Raw genomic sequence first — 16,474 nt, forward strand, 5'->3', positions numbered from 1 at the left:
AGGTGAAACTGGGTCCTTTGGAATTACCTACAGGAGCCCAGCCGCAGGCACCGGTTCCCACCTGGCCAGCCTCAACAAGCCGGGAGATGCGCCTAGGAATATAAGGAAGCCACTGGTAATAAACAGCTCCTCAAGGAAAGTCACTGGCCAGAGCCCTGAACTCTGGGGTCTGCGTCTCTCTGGGCCCAGGAATAGCAAGGGCAGACTTGGCCTAGGTGGCCATGCTTCCTTCCAGCCACCTGCCTGGCCACCACCCTGTCCCCAGTGAGGAGAATTACCACCATGCAGGGCTTCACTGCAAAACACAAACACCTGGTTGCCTGGGCAGCACCTTGCCAGGATGATGTGATCCAGATGGTCCCTTGAGAGGCAGATGGGTTGCCACGGAAACAGAATCACTGCCTCTCCAGCCAGGAGACTGGGATTGTAGATGGGCTGGACCCCACGCTTAGAGAAGTGTAGTGATTTGCATAAAGCCACACAGCAAGTAGGTCTAAGAGCCTGCATGGCAAGGCAGGATTTAAGAATCAGAACAATTACGTACGAAGCCCTTTTGCGATGCCAGCTTGTGCTAAGTACTTTGTACCCATTATTTTGAGAGAGGCTGGGAGGCTTGGCCGCGGTCACACGTGGCATGGAAGTGATGGAGCTAAGCTGAGACCAGTCAGCCTGATTCTGAAACCTGAGCTTGGACCCCTGTCCCATGCTGCCCCCAGGTTGTGCATGTCCTGAGACTAGACCCATCCTAGTAGACCGCCCCATCCTAGTAGGCCCCATCCAGAAGGCCACTGGAAGCGTGGAGGTCAGCCAAGCTGGGGGCCCGCAGGCTGAGACCCACAGTTTCCAGAAGACGGAGCAAGTATTTGAAGTTGGGGCAGGCCCTTCCATCCTGGTCCACACCCTTCCTTCCTCATATTCTTGCTTCTTGCCTCCTCTTCAGTCTCAGCCATGCATAAAGCCATCCATTCAGAGCCATCTACTCATTCATTCCTTGCCTTCTTACACAAAGGATTTGAGTTACTTTAGAAAGTTAATAAATCTCTTGGTGTGCCAGTTTCCAATCTATAAAATGGGTTGGGCCATTGTATCAGTGCTGACGTTTATAACATATCCAGCACAGTGCTTGGCATGGAGAAGGAGCTCAAGAGACAGCACTTTAAACGTGACTTTCTCTCTCGAAAGACTCTTGGGAAGGGTTGCTGGGAGACTTGGTGAGACACAGGCCCTCAAACCTCCCCAGCCCGAGGCACAGACAGGTGCTGCTTGCCCTGTGCAGCCTCCCTCAGCTCTCTCCTCTCCTCTCCTCTCCTCTCCTCTCCTCTCCTGCATCCTCTGCTTGGGAGAAAGGAGGTGCTCTTACCCCCACGTCAGCCTGTGCTGTCCTGGAGACAGCCTTGGGCTCTGGCCTGGAGCCTCAGGAAGGGGCTGTACCCTGCCCGAGTTAAGAGGGTCCCACTCATCTACTCTCTTGGAGGTGAATGTGGTTGGTATTTACATTGCCCCTACCTACCCACACAGGTTCCATCTTTTCCAAACCTCACACCACAGCACAGCATCAGGCACAGGGTTTTCAGCTACCTCCAGGTAGGACGGGCATTCTGAAGAAGTCTGGGTGCCAATATGTGGGAATAAGATGGCTAACATGTATACAGCACTTACTAGACACCAGGCCTTATTCTAAGCCTGTATATACGTTATCCATGATGTAGGCATGATTATTATCACCTTTTATCAACTGAAGTGACCGTGGGAGAGAAGTTAAGTGACTTTTCCGAGGTCACTTGGCTGACAGGTGGAGGGCTGGGTGGGACTCACACCCAGGCAAGCTGCTCCGGAGTCCGGGCTTTTAATTACAGCTCCTCTCTATAAAACAGATGAAGGGTTTCTGGAAAATATACTTGAAACTGGGGCCAACCAGGAAATGAGGCAGTAAGAGCTGACATGTACTGAATGTTCGCTTTGTGCCAGGCTCTGCCACTCACCACCTTGGGGCCATGAATACTGAATGAGCTCAAAGATGGGTGGGTACTTAACCCACCAACAAGGACAAATCATCATCAAATACTGTACTTAACGTTTCCACCTCCGGCCCTGGCTGGGTAACTCAGCTGGTTAGAGTGTTGTTCTGATGCACCAAGTTTGTAGGTTCAATCCCCGGTCACAACACATCCAAGAATCAACCAATGAATACGTAAATAAATGGAACAACAACGTGATGTCTCTCTCTCTCTCTCTCTCTCTCTCTCTCTCTCTCTCTCTCCTTCTTCCTTCCTCTTCCTATCTCTCTCTCTCTAAAAAAAAAAATAAATTGCCTGGACAGTGTGGCCCAGTGGTTGAGAGCGTCAACCTATGAACCAGGAGGTCACAGTTCGATTCCCCATCAGGGCACATGCCGGGGTTGCAGGATCAATCCCCAGTAGGGGGCTTGCAGGTGGCAGCCGATCAATGATTCTCTCTCACCATTGATGTTTCTATCTCTTGCTCTCGCTCCCTTCCTCTCTGAAGTATATTTAAAAAAATAAATCTCCACCTCCAAACATTTCCTGTAACCATGACAAGCTCGCTTGAGCCATTACCATCCTTTTCCAGGATTTCATGTCAACTTGCTCATTAAAGGGCAGCTTATGGCCTCAGGGTCAGATATTCTTGCTTGAATCACAATTCCTGCTCTTTGTAACCAAGTGGCCTTGGTTAAATTGCCCAGCCTTCCTAAAGCCCATTTCATACTCTGTGAAAAGAGGAGACATGGGTCTGGGATCACATGGAATAAGTGAGTTCATGGATGCTCATACATGGTGCCTGGTTCTGCAAAAATGCTGACCAAACATTTACTATCATCATCAGATTGCTTTCCTAATCCAAATGCCCTGGCCCTGTAAGTCTACATGGGCAAGACTGATGACACCTGCACCATCGTTAATTCCTGCCTGTCTGTCTCACCCAGAAAGTATTTACAAGGCTGTGGCTTGCAATGCTTGCTTAAAAAGTTCCCGAACCACCACACCCACTTTCTGCCAAGTCCCTGCTCCATTTCACTCTCACACCCTCGAATCCCATGAAATCCCTCCTCTGGGGGGAGAATGCTAAGCTCCATCTTAAAACCAAAGCTCTGGCTCCCTTAATCCTCTTACCTGGCTCTTTGCTCTGTGCAATTAATTGCTGCCAATGGCTTTATTCACGTCCCAGGGGCAGCCATGGCACCTGCAGGGCAGCCCGGGTCAGGGGGCCTTTGGCAGGACCTCTGTCCCGATGCCCCTTTGGCCTGGGCAGCCGAAGGCAGCACTGTGGCTGCACGTGGCAACCTGGGTGCCTGAAAGGTGGTAACCCTGTGGCCCCGGATCTCCCCAGGGGCTACCAGCCTCGGGGGACACCTGCAGAGAAGCAGGAGAGCTACAGTTCTGGTCCCACTTCTGCCCCTACCGGGGCCACCTCCCCATCCCTCAGAGCCTCTGTCTCTCCTTATCTTTCAGTGGGAATCAGCCTGTCTTGGGGGTCTCATGAGACTGGACAAGGAAGGCCGTGTAAAAGGCTGTGCTGGGTGCAGGACAGTAGTCGGCAAACTGCGGCTCGAGAGCCACATGCGGCTCTTTGGCCCCTTGAGTGTGGCTCTTCCACAAAATACCACGTGCGGGCGCGCACGTACAGTGGGATTGAAACTTCGTGGCCCAGGCGCAGAAGTCTGTTTTCGGCTCTCAAAAGAAATTTCAATTGTTGTACTGTTGATATTTGGCTCTGTTGACTAATGAGTTTGCCGACCACTGGTGTAGGATGACTGTCATTTCTCCCCTACAGAATGGGGCATTCGTTGATTTCAAACCTTGAGAGTGGAGACTGTGTGTGGTGCCTTTATATGCATTTATAGCCCTGTGCTCAGTGCAGAGTGGGCCTGGCACAAGACGCTAATCGTTCCTTGTCCTAAAAATTCCTTTTTTAAAAAAATTATTTTTAATTGAATTTATTGGGGTGACATTGGTTAATAAAATCATACAGGTTTCAGGTATACAATTCTACATCATCTATATATTGTATTGTGTGTTTACAACCCCAAGTGGGAGAACATATTGGCTGATACATCTGATAAGGGATTAATATCTAAAATTTATAAGGAACTCATAAAACCCGACACCAAAAAAACAAATAATCCAATTAAGAAATGGGCAAAGGACCTGAATAGACACTTCTCCAAAGAGGACATACAGATGGCCGATAGACATATGAAAGGATGCTCATCGTGACTCATCATCAGAGAGATGCAAATCAAAGCCACACCTGTCAGAATGGCTACCACCAATAAATCAACAAACAAGAGTTGGTGAGGATGTAGAGGCAACTCCCTTTTAATATCTTTTCATTTTGACAGGCATCCTCATGTCCGTGACCTCATCACACGTCTTGTTGCGGTGAAGGTGGAGAAATGGTGTCGAGTCTACACTGTAGATGCATTAGACTGGAAGAAATTGATGCTGGGCAGGGCACCGCCGCCCAAGGGAGACGGAGGTAGAGTGTCCCCCAGACCCCCATGGCATCATCAGCTCTGTCCTCTGAGTGAGGCACCTTCAGGTGTGGCCCCTGAGACGGCGTGAGTGGCCCAGTGAGGAAACCACCACCAGCCAGCTCTCCTCCCGTGCCTGGGATGCTGCTGTTTCACGGAGGGGAGTCTCATTCCTAAAGGCCTGTCCTGCTTTTAGTGGGCGGAAAGCTGGCCCAGGCTCTAGCTGTGGAACCGGGACCTGTAGCTGAACCCAACACAGGGCGGTCTCTATTGTCGTTAATTTCAGTTTCGGGGGCAAGGGACACTGGTCTGCCAGTTATGGTAGTGATGTAAGATAGAGAGTTTCCTTTAAAAATGCCCATCTGGACGTCAAAACGAGCGAGAAACAATATGAAAATACGACCCTGATACGAGCGGGACTGGGAAGCGGCGGGATGGCGAGGCTGGGATGCAATGACTGGTGCTGGGAGGGCGCTCTACTGCGGGAGCCCAGGTGCCTCCTCACGCCCTCTGCCCACGGGGCGCGTGGCTCAGCCAAGGTGCCTCCACGCCCCAACCCCACGCAGCCCTCAACCAACAGTGGACGCCCGACGCTGGATCAATGCCCCCTCGCCCTTGCCTCTCAGACGGAGGAGGACGTCCTACTCAGTCTCCCAGAGCTCCTTGCAGGTCCCACAGCAGGTAGCTTGTTTCACCACACCTTTCACCAGCCTTCCCCCTCCTGCCCGTGTCTCTTTTCCCTGCTTCTCTACCAGTGTTTTCGGGGACCCCCCTGAATAAGTCTCATCGCAGGGTCTGCACCTGGTGGGACCTGAACTCAGACACATCATTCCATTGGGGCTCCTCCAGCAGCCCTGCCTTTCCCTACCGTGTGCCTCATCGATCCCGCCCCGTCCCCTGAAGGCCCCGGTCCCAATCATGTGCCCAGGCCGAGGAGTCCCCGGGTGCAGGTAAGAGAGGCAGCCCCATGTTGAGAGGCTTCTGCACCGCCTGTCAGGGTCCTGGCCCCCAGGCACCCCTGCCAGGGGCGATGTCTACTCCGGCCACCCATTCTCACTTCGGACAGGTCTGGAAAACAGAGCTGCAGCAGCTGGGCCTCGGCCGCACTGCCCCCGCACGGCCGGCTCCGTCGGGGAGCCAGCGATGAGCTAATCCTGCAGCAGACGTGGACGGGGAGAGCAGCCTCCCCGCGAGCAGAGGCCTGCCCCGGGCTCTGGGGAACCAGCGAGGCCGGCACCGGGAAAACTGCTGAGCCGGCCTGGAGACAAGGGCGCTCTTGTCTCCCCGCCCTTGCCAACTGCAGCCAAACTCAGGAGGAACCCACAGCGACCTTTGCTGCTTCTGCTTAGAAACAGGACCCGGGCTCCCTGAGAAAAACGTGCGAAATCAAGGCACCCCACCCGACCTGAGAGAGTCAATAGTTGTAAGTAGACATTTTGGTGTGTTCCCTCCGTTTTCTGTTTCCTGTGCCTACATACGTGTATGTCTTACATGTATTTGTACCTGGTTGAAGTCACATAGAACATCCCATTTTGTTCCCTCATAAAAAAACGAATGTCGTGAGCACTCCCCCATGGCAATGATTCCTGGGAGAGCTCGTTTTCAATGGCTGTGGAGTGGCCACCGAAATACTGAGCTCCCTTTTCTGGGGACTCGAGCTGTTTCTAAATATGCCTTCTCTCATCCTTCCATGGCACTGCGCCCTCCTGGCTGTTCACGCCGGACACCCCAGGGACCATCACAGCCACCCCTCCCCCCAATTCCTTAGCCTGGGAACCATGTGTCCACAAACCCTCTGTCCCATGGCTCCTCCCACTGTTTTTTCTCCAAAAGGCCACCGGATCCCAGGCCTCAGCCCTCAGGGAGCTGGGGGAGGGGAGGAGAGCCAGGGGCTCCTGGCCCAGGACAACCTGCCCCACCTGCTTGCTCAGGGTCACTCGGAGGTCCATGTCCTGCTTCCAGCCCTGGGAAGCCATGGACTTCTCTTCCCAGTTGGAGCCTCAGTTTCCTCCTCTATAAAATGGGCATGCTGTCAGAGCCCCAGTGGCCTCTCCAACTGAACTGGCAGGGGGTGAGCGCGTGAAAGGTTTGGTCCATTAAACAGGGCTGATTGCAAGCCAGTTCCCAGGGGCCTGGCGATAAAGGCCGGAGTCCTTTCCTGAGCAGGAGCTGCCTGCAGTGCAGGGCCCAGGGCAGGAGGAAGGCAGGCAGGTCCCTCCCCCACATCCCAGCTCTGCGGAGCTCACACGAGGACGGGTGGGGGCTGATGTGCAGGAGGAAGTCCGTCCCTGGCCTTGACAAGGCGCCCAACCAGGCGGCCTGGCATTTCAAGGGCAAGGGAGGGCCTGCCTGCCCACTGTCTCTGGGAGAGCCGCAGGCATTAACAAATCCCCTGCAATTTGCACCCACCAATCCCGCCTGCTCGCCGGGCAGCCGCAAGCCGTTTTTCACGCAGAGCTGCGCACAGCTTTGTTTTAGAGAGACAGATCTGGCAGGGTGTCCCTGAATGAGGCCATTTGTCCTCCCCGGTGATGGTGACGGGAAGGCGGCTGGCTGAGTGCTCTGGAGTGGGCAAGAGGTGGCGGGGAGGGGGGGGGGGGATAGGGAGGCCATGGGGGATGTGTGAAGGTGGAGATAGGCCAGGGATGTCCCACCACCGTGGATGCCTGACCGCCTTGTTCAGCCAGGTGGGAGCAAGCATTGTTTTCAAAGACAGAGGGTTTGTGATCCGCCTTCTCCTGCTTAAGGAGCCTGGGGAGAGGTGGAGAACTGACCTGGCTGGCCCCTAATGCCTGTGCCCTGGTCCATCCCAACCGTCTGAAGGAGGTGGGACTCCCACCGCGGGCCCGGGGTCGGGGTCTGTCTCTGAGCGCTGGGACTGCTGAGGAAGCCCTGGGGCTGAGGGCTCCAGGTCAGACAGAGTCCTGTGTGGCCCCTCCTGCGTGGTCCCCAGACCAGGAGGAGCAAGGCAGGGCCCATCACATCCTGATTCTTCACCTCCCTGGCCGGCTGGGGCCCAGGGCGAGTCTTGGTCCCCTTCCCAGGGTCTGCTGCCACTCCCCTGGTGCTGTCAACACATCAGGGAAACCGGAGCAAGCAGATGCTGGTCAACACCAGTAAGCCATCCACTCTGTGGGGCTTCCCCTCCCGGTCCAGGGCTCAGCTGTGTTGGCAGGTGAGGGTGTGCTTGGAATAGAGGTGGGAAGCGCACAAGCCACAGGGCCTGGGTGTGTCCGACTGTGGGAAATGCTCAGTGTGGGACAATGGGGGAGCATGGCCCTCCTGCAGCAGGTCAGCCACCACCAGTGAGTTGTGGGCTCAAGGCCCCCACTGAAAAGTAGGCACGTGACTAGACAGTGAAGTCTCCCAGAGAGCAAATGTGGGCAGCTAACCTGCAGTAGGACCTCAGATGCCTGTGGGCCACCTCCAGCTCAGGGCGGGTGATTGACAGCCACCCTCCCCACCGCTCACTGAGGAAGGTTGAGCTCCTCTCCTTGGGCTTCAGGGGCTGCCTCTTTCAGCGCCCCCTCTCTCCTGAGTGCTCTGCTCCCTTGTCCTCCCTTCGCCAGGCACGTACAGGCTGCCTCTCCCAGGATGCTGCCCGGACACCCTGGCACCCCCCTACCTGCTGCTCTCTCCACACGTGCCACTCTGCCAACAGCCCGTCCCTCGCATCTCCCAGATGAGAGCCCAGTCATCACTGACCTGTCCCGGGAGACGGGCAGGGCACGAGGACACGCCCCTGCACCCCAGCCTCTCGTCCAGGCTCTGGCTGCCTTGCTGTGACCAGGGGCAGTCCCCCCTTCCCTGGACCCGGCCTCCCCATCCTTTGGGTTCTGGCATTCCTATTATTTTAACATGCTGCTGGGCTGCTTAGAGGTCAGCTGAGGGGACACAGAGGCACTCAGGCGTGGACAGTAGCTGAAGCACGCAGAGGTCATGGGGACCGTGGATGTGGTGACTGCTTGGTGCTTGGCGCCCACGGAGCCAGCAGGCATGGGCCCGCTCAAGTGCCGAGGAGGCTGGCATTTCTGTGCTGCCTGCCAAGCTGCTGCGGGCTGGCACGCAGTGGCAGTGGGGGCGGGTGGGCATGCTGCAGTCCTGGGGGACAGGCCAGGTGACCTTCCGTACTAAGGCAGAGGAGGGAGCAGCTTGGCCCCCAAGGACCTTCCCCGGGAGGAGGCTCCTGCCCGCCGCGTGTGCGCCTGCTCCTGTGTGCGAGCGTCAGGCTAAAGGCTGCACCAGAACAAAGAGCTGGGGGCTGGGTATCTGAGGGGCCCACGTGGAGACGCCTGACTTGGCGGTTTGCTGCAGTGTCTGCTCGCTCTCTCTCTCTCTCTCTCTCTCTCACACACACACACACACTCACTCACGAAGAGCACTGCCCCCAGGCCTGCTCCAGCTCCAGAGCCCACCAATGCTGGCGAGCACAGCCCGCCCAGCCCAGCGCCATCCCTCCTGACAAAGCACCGCTCCTTACTGCATGATCTCATCCCACCAGCCCTCATCTGGCCCCAGCTTGGCCTCCTGACAAGAGAGACAGACAGGGAGATGGAGCAGGAGGAAGGGTGGGGGAGGCAGCGAGAGAAGGGGAGAGACACACACAGACACACAAAGACATGCCCACAGCTCCCCGACACACACACACACACACACACACACACACACACACACGCACGCACGCACACAAGCCCCCTAATGCATCCCCCCGAGACACACTCACCATCTCACACACACAGACATGCGTGCACACACAAACACCAAGGAGAAAATCTGAGATGTGGAGGGAAGGGAAGGACGGACAGAGACAGAGAGACAACATCAGAGACCCCCAGAGAGAAAGGAGGGGAGAGACCGGGAAGGTGAAAACTGCACAAGCCAATCAGACATGGTGGGAGCCCAGATGGAGACTGAAAGACTGGAGAGCAGAGAGGCAGCACACGCTGGCTGCAAGAGCTCTGAGGACAGAGAACGTTCTAGAACTGCAGAGGCCTGACTGGGAGGGGCCTGGGCAGGCTCAGCTGTGGGCAGGGTGGCCACAGGGACCCCCACAGCTGTACTAGAGGTGGGTCACACAGGTCATGCCCCCACAGAGCCTTGGGGAAGGAGAGCAGAGGAGAGCTGTGCAACAACAGGCAAGTCACAAGGTCTCTCTGAGCTTCAGCTCCCTCCTTCATGGGTGTAGGTAACACCCCGTCTCACAAAGCTGGGGCTGCAGCAAGGTCGGGGAGCACCCAGCACGCGTCAGCAGGGCCATAAGAGACCCGTGAGGGAGGGCTGCACGGGGCATGACCTCTCCCCCCGACAGGGAAAAGCTGGGGCTTCTGGGGGACCCCACTTTCCTGCTTACCCCTAACCCTTTGACACGCTTTCCTGCCTTGGTTTTGCCTTTGACCTATCCTTTAGACAAGGGGCGGGGAACCATTTTTCTGCCAAGGGCCATTTGGATATTTATAACATCATTCGAGGGCCAGGCAAAATTATCAACTTAAAAATTAGCCTGCTATATTTGGTCAAACACTTAATTAACTCAGCCCTATTGCCTTGGCAAGGCCAGACCAAAATTCGAGGGCCTTATATGGCCGTGTGCCAGATGTTCCCCACCCCTATTTCTAGATTCATCCCCTTGTCTCCTCCCAACTCCACAAGAAGTGGAGTTTCCTGGTCCAGCCACCAGCATTCTTGTCCTAATGTCCCCAGCGATCTGTCAACCAGTTCCCTTCCTGCCCCCCACCCCACCCCTGCAACCTCTTCTAGCTGGAACACTCTTTACAAAATGAGAATTTAGCCATGTTCTCATTACTTTTAGAACAAAGACCTCATCCTCAAGACAGGCCCTGTGGGTTCTCACTGCTGCTGACTCTGGGCTCCGGAGCCTCTGCCCTGTTAGTTCTGCCAAAACCCATGCTTCCTTCTACCTCAGGGCCTTTGCACAGACGGTTGTTCCCTTTACCTGGGAAGAAGCTCTCCCTCCTTTTCTTCATCTATTCAACTCTTACTCAGCCTTCCGCCACTCCCGCGTGGTCTCATGGCATCCCTGAATTTTCCTTCATGGCACTTATCACAGCTTAAATTTACACACATGCATACTCACACATACACAAATGCACACACGCGCATACACCTGTGATTATTTGATCAGTGCTTTTCACTCTCTCTAGACCAGGGGCCAGGAAACTATGGCCTATACCTGCTTTCACGAAAAAGGTTTTATTGGGACTAGCCACACTCATTCATAGCGCCTTTGGTTGCTTTCGTACGGACTGTGAGGCCTAAACTATTGACCACCAGGCCCTTTACAGAAAAAGTTCGCCAATCCCTGCTCCAGACTGCAAGTCTGCCAAGGTGGGGCCGTGTCTGTTTTATTTCACATGAAGCCCAGCCCTGGCCAGGTGCCTGCACAGAGCAGGTGCTTATCAGAGACATGGATGCATATGTTTCTTGGATAAGGAGCGATTTTTACCTTGTCAAAATTGTATTGACTTAAGTTATTATGAAAACTGCAGATTCCATCAGGAACAGACATCACTTACGAGATTCCAAGAGCATTTCTGGCAAGCAGTTCAATACAACAGTGACTTCTCAACCCAGGCCGGCGCACCCAGGATCCCACAGCAGCTCCTGGCCCCCGCGACCCTGCCCCACCGTCCAGAGGTGCCCACGACCCGGTGCACGACCGCCCGCAGACGTGAGAGGGAGCCCAACCCCTCATTCAAGAGATTGGGACTTAGGAACACACACCACGAGACGCCCTTTGAATGTTTTCATTAAGGCTCTTTCTACATCCACTCCAAAGACCTGGTCGACGAACTCAGAGAAAACGTCTGTTTTGTCCTTATACGGAGAAATCGTTGATTTTTTTTTCTTTTTCAATGAGTTGTTCTGACTTGATAAGAATGTTAACAACAGCGAGACACTGTGCTTGGCGCTCTACATCTTTCTAGAACTTACAGTGATCACTGCAAGGTCGGCCACATGGTCATTCCAGCCTTCCTGGGGAGAGGAGCTGAGGCTCAGAGACCACACGCTCAGCAGGTGGCCGGGCTGGGTTGGGACAGGCCCTTGGAGGACTAAAGCTTACACTGCACCCCGGCTTCGGCGATGAGGATGGCGGGGAGTGTGCAGCTGTACCTGCCCGGTGGGCGTGGAGCCCTCACAGACAGAACGCCGCCTGCCTCTCAGGGCCTCTATGTAAGACAGGGCCATGAGGTCCCTGTTAGAAGCCTGGATGTGCTGATTTATTTTTATTGAACAATTTTTTGAATGACTACAGTGGAGTGTCAGAGTTAAGAATGTGGACTCAGGAGTACAGACACGGACTTAAATCCCAGCTCTGACACTTTTCAGCTGAGTGACCCGGGGAAATCTCTTCGGCGTCTCTAAGCCTCAGTTTCTTCATCTATAAGATGGGAATGATCAGAGTGCTCATGCCCAGGGGTCACTGTGGTGATGAAATGAGACAATGTACGGCTCCCTTTAGCCTGCTGTTGGGGTGCGGTGTGCCTTGGACCACCTGCTGGCCCTGAAGTGCCCCTGAAGGTAAGAATACTTCCCGAGACAAGGAACCAGTCCCGCCCACGGGCTCTGAGCCCGGCTGCACCTGGAGGCTCACACCACATCTGGATAAACCTCGGCACCAGCCAACGGGGGTGGCGAACAGCCCTGGGTTAGAGTCCAGTTCCCCTCCCACGTCCCGATGATGTCCATGGAGCCCCCGTCGTCACCTACCGGCAGACTTCGGAGTGAACTTGTCTCGGTTCGCGGCACACACAGCCAGCAGTCTGTAGCCGAGGTCCAGGTCGAACCCTTGCTGAGCTGCCACCCGACTGACCACCTGCCAGCAAGAGGGGAAGGGAGGGCAGGGGTGAGTCACTGCCTACCCCAGGCCTTAGCCTAAGGAGCAGATGTGCCCATTGTATGGGTGAGGCGGGCAGGCTGAGGCCTCGTCCGTCACTCAGCAAACAGGGACAAGCACATCTTCCCCGCCAGGCCTCCCGGACCCCAGAAGGCCCATGCCCACCTCCTCCCCGCCACCATTATAGATCTCCTGTACCACCGTCTCGGGGCCTTGCTGCCCTCATACTCCAAGCAAGGTCCCCTCCCAGAGCACTGACACCCCCCTTCACCGAATCCAAATCTGCCCGTAAGGGGAAACACGGACTTAGGACACTGGCCTCCCATGGAGGTTCAGCTTGGAGTTGCCCAACTGCCAGGGCTTCCCCAGACAGACACTCCTCCACTCCCCGGTGCTCAGCACTGGGCCAAGCCCCTTGCAGCCTTCGGACCCCAGCCCAGAAACTGTACGGCTCACACGGGTGGCCTGGGTCAGTCTCCAGGGCCAAGCGCTGGCTCGCACACAGGCGGCTTCCGTAAGAACATCACCAATGGCTGCGTATCTGGAGCCTGGAGGTCCCACCCATGTCCTGTGACCCTACAAGTATGGCCCGGGAGGGAGAGGGGAGGTCCGGGAGGGCTGGCCGTCCCCAGGCAGTAGTGTGGGCCAGGGTGCTCCTGGGGCCCTGCACGTGGCCCACAGGCTCACGGCCATCAGGCACCACTCCCTCCCCTCCCGCTCCCAGGTGTCCTGCGCCTGCCAGCTCTGCTCCCTCCCGCCCGCCTTCCTCATTAACAGCAGGCAAATTAGGTTCCTTATTAAGAAGCAAGGACCTTGGAAAATGGAGTCGCTTCAGGAAGCAGCTGGGCGGCTCAGGCTGACTGGGAAAGGAGTGCAGAGGTGGGGCTCTCCCTTGAGAGAGGGAGGCTCACCATCAGGCCCCGGAGCCCTCAGAAGGCCCCAGGGTGTCACGGGGCTGGGCCTGGCCCCTGTGGCCATGAGAACAGTTCCCCATAATGTGCTTTCTATTTAGGGGGTCCTTACAAGGACTCTAGGGCTAAAAAGGGTGGGAACACCACTAATCTAGGCCGACCCTTTCATTTAAAAAATGCAGACCCTGGAGAGTGTCCGTGGTGAATCAGGGAAGAGCGGTGGATCCCCTTCCCAGGACCACCGGAGCCTCTTGGAATGGCGCCCGGCCTCCCCACCCCATCTCCTGGGAACCCCCTGTAAGGAGGAAACGTGACTTTCTCAGGTTAGAATGTTTGCTCAGCTTCTCAGCCTCAAACAGAAGCCCCTGATGCAGAGGTCTTCGTCCCCCCCGCCCTCCCCTGCCAAGGCCTCTTTCCCATGGGCTCTATTCTCTCCTGACACACACACACCATGTTCCAGAATCTCTGGGCCACCCCAGGGCGGAGGTATCCTCACTGTGAGTCTCAATGTTCAAGCAGGAAAACAAGGCCCCTAACTCTTTATGGCAGACAGACAGGTCTGCAGACAGACACTGCCGAGCCCTCCCCAGGGAGGAGAGCCCTGGGCTGTGAGCAGTTTGCACAGGGAGTCCGTGTGGACTGGAGCATCAATGAGGCTGCTGTTTATGGGAAATGTCAACACGGGCGAGCAGTATAGTAAGAGAGTTGGCTCCGGGCACTGAGGGCCGAGTAAAGAGTAAACGTTCTGTAAGCAGAGATGCTCCAAATTCTTACAACAGCTTGTGAGGGGGTGTTATTATCTGTTTTACAGATGAGGAAACCACGGGTAAAACAAACAGCCCAAGGGCCACGAGAGGGCCAGAATGTGACCCCAGGCAGCCAGGCCCCCCGGCACGGTCAGCTCTTCCCAAGAGAGGGCCTCTTTCTCAGCCCACAAAGGGTTAAGGCCACAGCTTCCAAAGGCCTGGCCTGGAGAACCCTCAGGCCCTAGTTTGAGGGCAGGAAGGTAAAGGTCCCACTGTTTGGCCAACACTGGCTAATCCTGTTGCTCTGGTTTCAAGAAAAAGAAAAACTCGCTAAATTGAGCAAGAGGGGCCTGGTGCTGGTACAAGGGCTGTCCTGCAGGCTGGGCCGGACCCTTCAGAGGAGCGGAAGTATGTCACCACGTCCCCCGAGCGCCAGCCTTTAGAAGAGTCACTGACAAGGAGGCTGAAGCCCGGAGGAGGCAGAAGCTCGTTGAAGGTCACACAGCACAGGTGTGGCCGAGCGTGCTAAGCTGGACCCCGTGACCCCAAAGTGCGCATGTGCCCCCCTGGCTTCTGGGCCCAGCCTGAGGACCCTGGGAAAGTCCCACGAAGTGGGCCCAGCTGAGCAGCCTGTCGTGTTTCCGAGGCCTGCTCCCCCCGGAATGGGCAGCACCCTCTGTGGGGTCCCGTGGGAGGAAGACCCTCTTCCACAAAGGCTGTGGCAAGCAGCCTCATGCTGCTGCCCTCTGCTGGCGGCAGGGCCCACCCAGCTCAGCCCTCCTCAGGCTGGCTGGCTGAGACCCGGACCCCATGCCCGGGACCGACAGGTCGGAAAATCCAGCCACTCATGCCACAGGGGGAAACGGAAGCCCAGATTGAGGCTCCTGTAGATGTGCTAACTGGTCTCTGTTTCCTTCTTCCACCTCAAGAGAGGGGGTGTGCTCAAGGTCACGTGGCAAATACGTAAATCCCATGAAGCGAGTGTGTTGCTTTGAAAAGTGGTGAGCCTTCTGGCCAGGAAGCAGGACAGGCTGTCTGGGAGAGGTCAGAGAAGGTTTCTGCTCCCCTGGGGGGCCAGACACACAGCCAGCCCCTTCTGACTCCAACAGTCGGGGAACTGGAGGCATGCTGGGCCTGTGCGCTAATCCTGCTCCCCTCTATCCTGTGCAACCTATGGCTCAGTCACACAACCTCTCTGAACCTCAGGTTCCGCCCTATGAAGGTTTGAGGATGACCTCCTTTTCCACAGCTGTGTGTAAGGGGCCCTGCCATGTTCAGTCTCGTGGCTGTACCCTAACCCCTCAGGGCACTTCGCTACCAGACTCAGCACAGGGCTGGGCTGGTCTTTGTGCTGCTGCTTTGGAGTCAGGCGTGAGACTGGGTTCTGGTTCTGCCACTTACTAGCTGTTCTCGCTCACTCAAGTGACTTAACCTCTCTGGGCCTCAGGGTCCTCAGGTGTGAAATGGGTACAAAATGCCCTCCTTGCAAGGGTGACCGCCAGCACAGAGTTCAATGAATGCTGTATGTGAACGTCCGCCCAGGGCTTTGGCAGTGAGAGGGGCTTGGAGGCTGCGGGGACTTCCTCACAGGAGAGAGAAGGCTCCTGTTGATGTGCTAACTGGTCTCTGTTCCCTTCTTCCACCTTCTACCTGCTCCCCTCCCCTGAGCCTTCCAACAGGAGGAAGAGGCAGCAAGTCCAGGGAGGCCTGACTGTGAGGGGGACACCCAGAGAAAAATCCTGGCTCTGTCACTAAGATGGGGGGCCGGGGAGTGAGCAGTCAGCACCATCAGGAAAAACCTGGTCCTGAGTGTGGGGGGGGGGGGGAGGTGCCCCAGGCTCCTGCACTTCTGAATCCTGGGGTCAGAGGGCATGAAGAGAAGGGTGAACAGAGGCCTGCCAGGGGCCCAATGGGGCCCAGAGCCAGTCACTTGAATCGTGCCAGAGCTGCTGGGAAGCAGTAAAGCAGTTCGGCACGAATGTGTCAGTTTTCTGCCGGGCTAAGTGGTTTTTAATTTATATCCTCTAAGTAAGCCGGATCCAGAGGAATTTGCTCCCCGAAGTCACCCAGGGGATTGTGGCAACCTGGGAAGCGCAGGCTGCCACCTGGATGGGGCGGGGTACATGTGTTTCGTGGGGGCTGGACAGCCTTGCCGGCTAGGGCCCTTGGGGTCTCTGACCGCCCCAACCCATCCCTCTCTGTGGGCAGGGCTTGGACTAAGGGTGTCTGGGGGAGGGGAAGACTGGCAGAATGGCCCTGGGGCACCTGCGGGTGGTCAGCGTTACCAGCTGAGACTACGGCCAGCTGCTCCCCTGATCTCAGTTGCCTTGTTTGTAAAACAGGGTGATGATACCTTCTCTGCCTACCTTGAAGGGGGCAATGCCCAGGAAAGTGCCTTGGGCACTGAGGGTGTCTTCTGTGACCCTCCCCTCACCTTTCTCTCCCACTGGTTCTACTGAGCTCCAAGGAC

At 56.2% G+C, this 16,474-nt stretch overlaps 1 protein-coding gene across 4 annotated transcripts in view; it reads right to left on the reverse strand.

The window, feature by feature from the left end:
• Window positions 1-16,474, reverse strand: part of ZMIZ1 (zinc finger MIZ-type containing 1) — a 219,785-nt gene that overhangs the window by 76,639 nt on the left and 126,672 nt on the right. For all 4 annotated transcript variants that reach the window (XM_054728694.1, XM_054728695.1, XM_054728696.1 and 1 more), the window contains one exon: window positions 12,221-12,326. In XM_054728694.1, coding sequence (XP_054584669.1) covers window positions 12,221-12,326 — 106 coding nt within the window. The remainder of the gene's footprint in view (window positions 1-12,220; window positions 12,327-16,474) is intronic.

This window comes from Eptesicus fuscus, chromosome 17, assembly GCF_027574615.1.
Source record: "Eptesicus fuscus isolate TK198812 chromosome 17, DD_ASM_mEF_20220401, whole genome shotgun sequence".
NCBI lineage: Eukaryota > Metazoa > Chordata > Mammalia > Chiroptera > Vespertilionidae > Eptesicus > Eptesicus fuscus.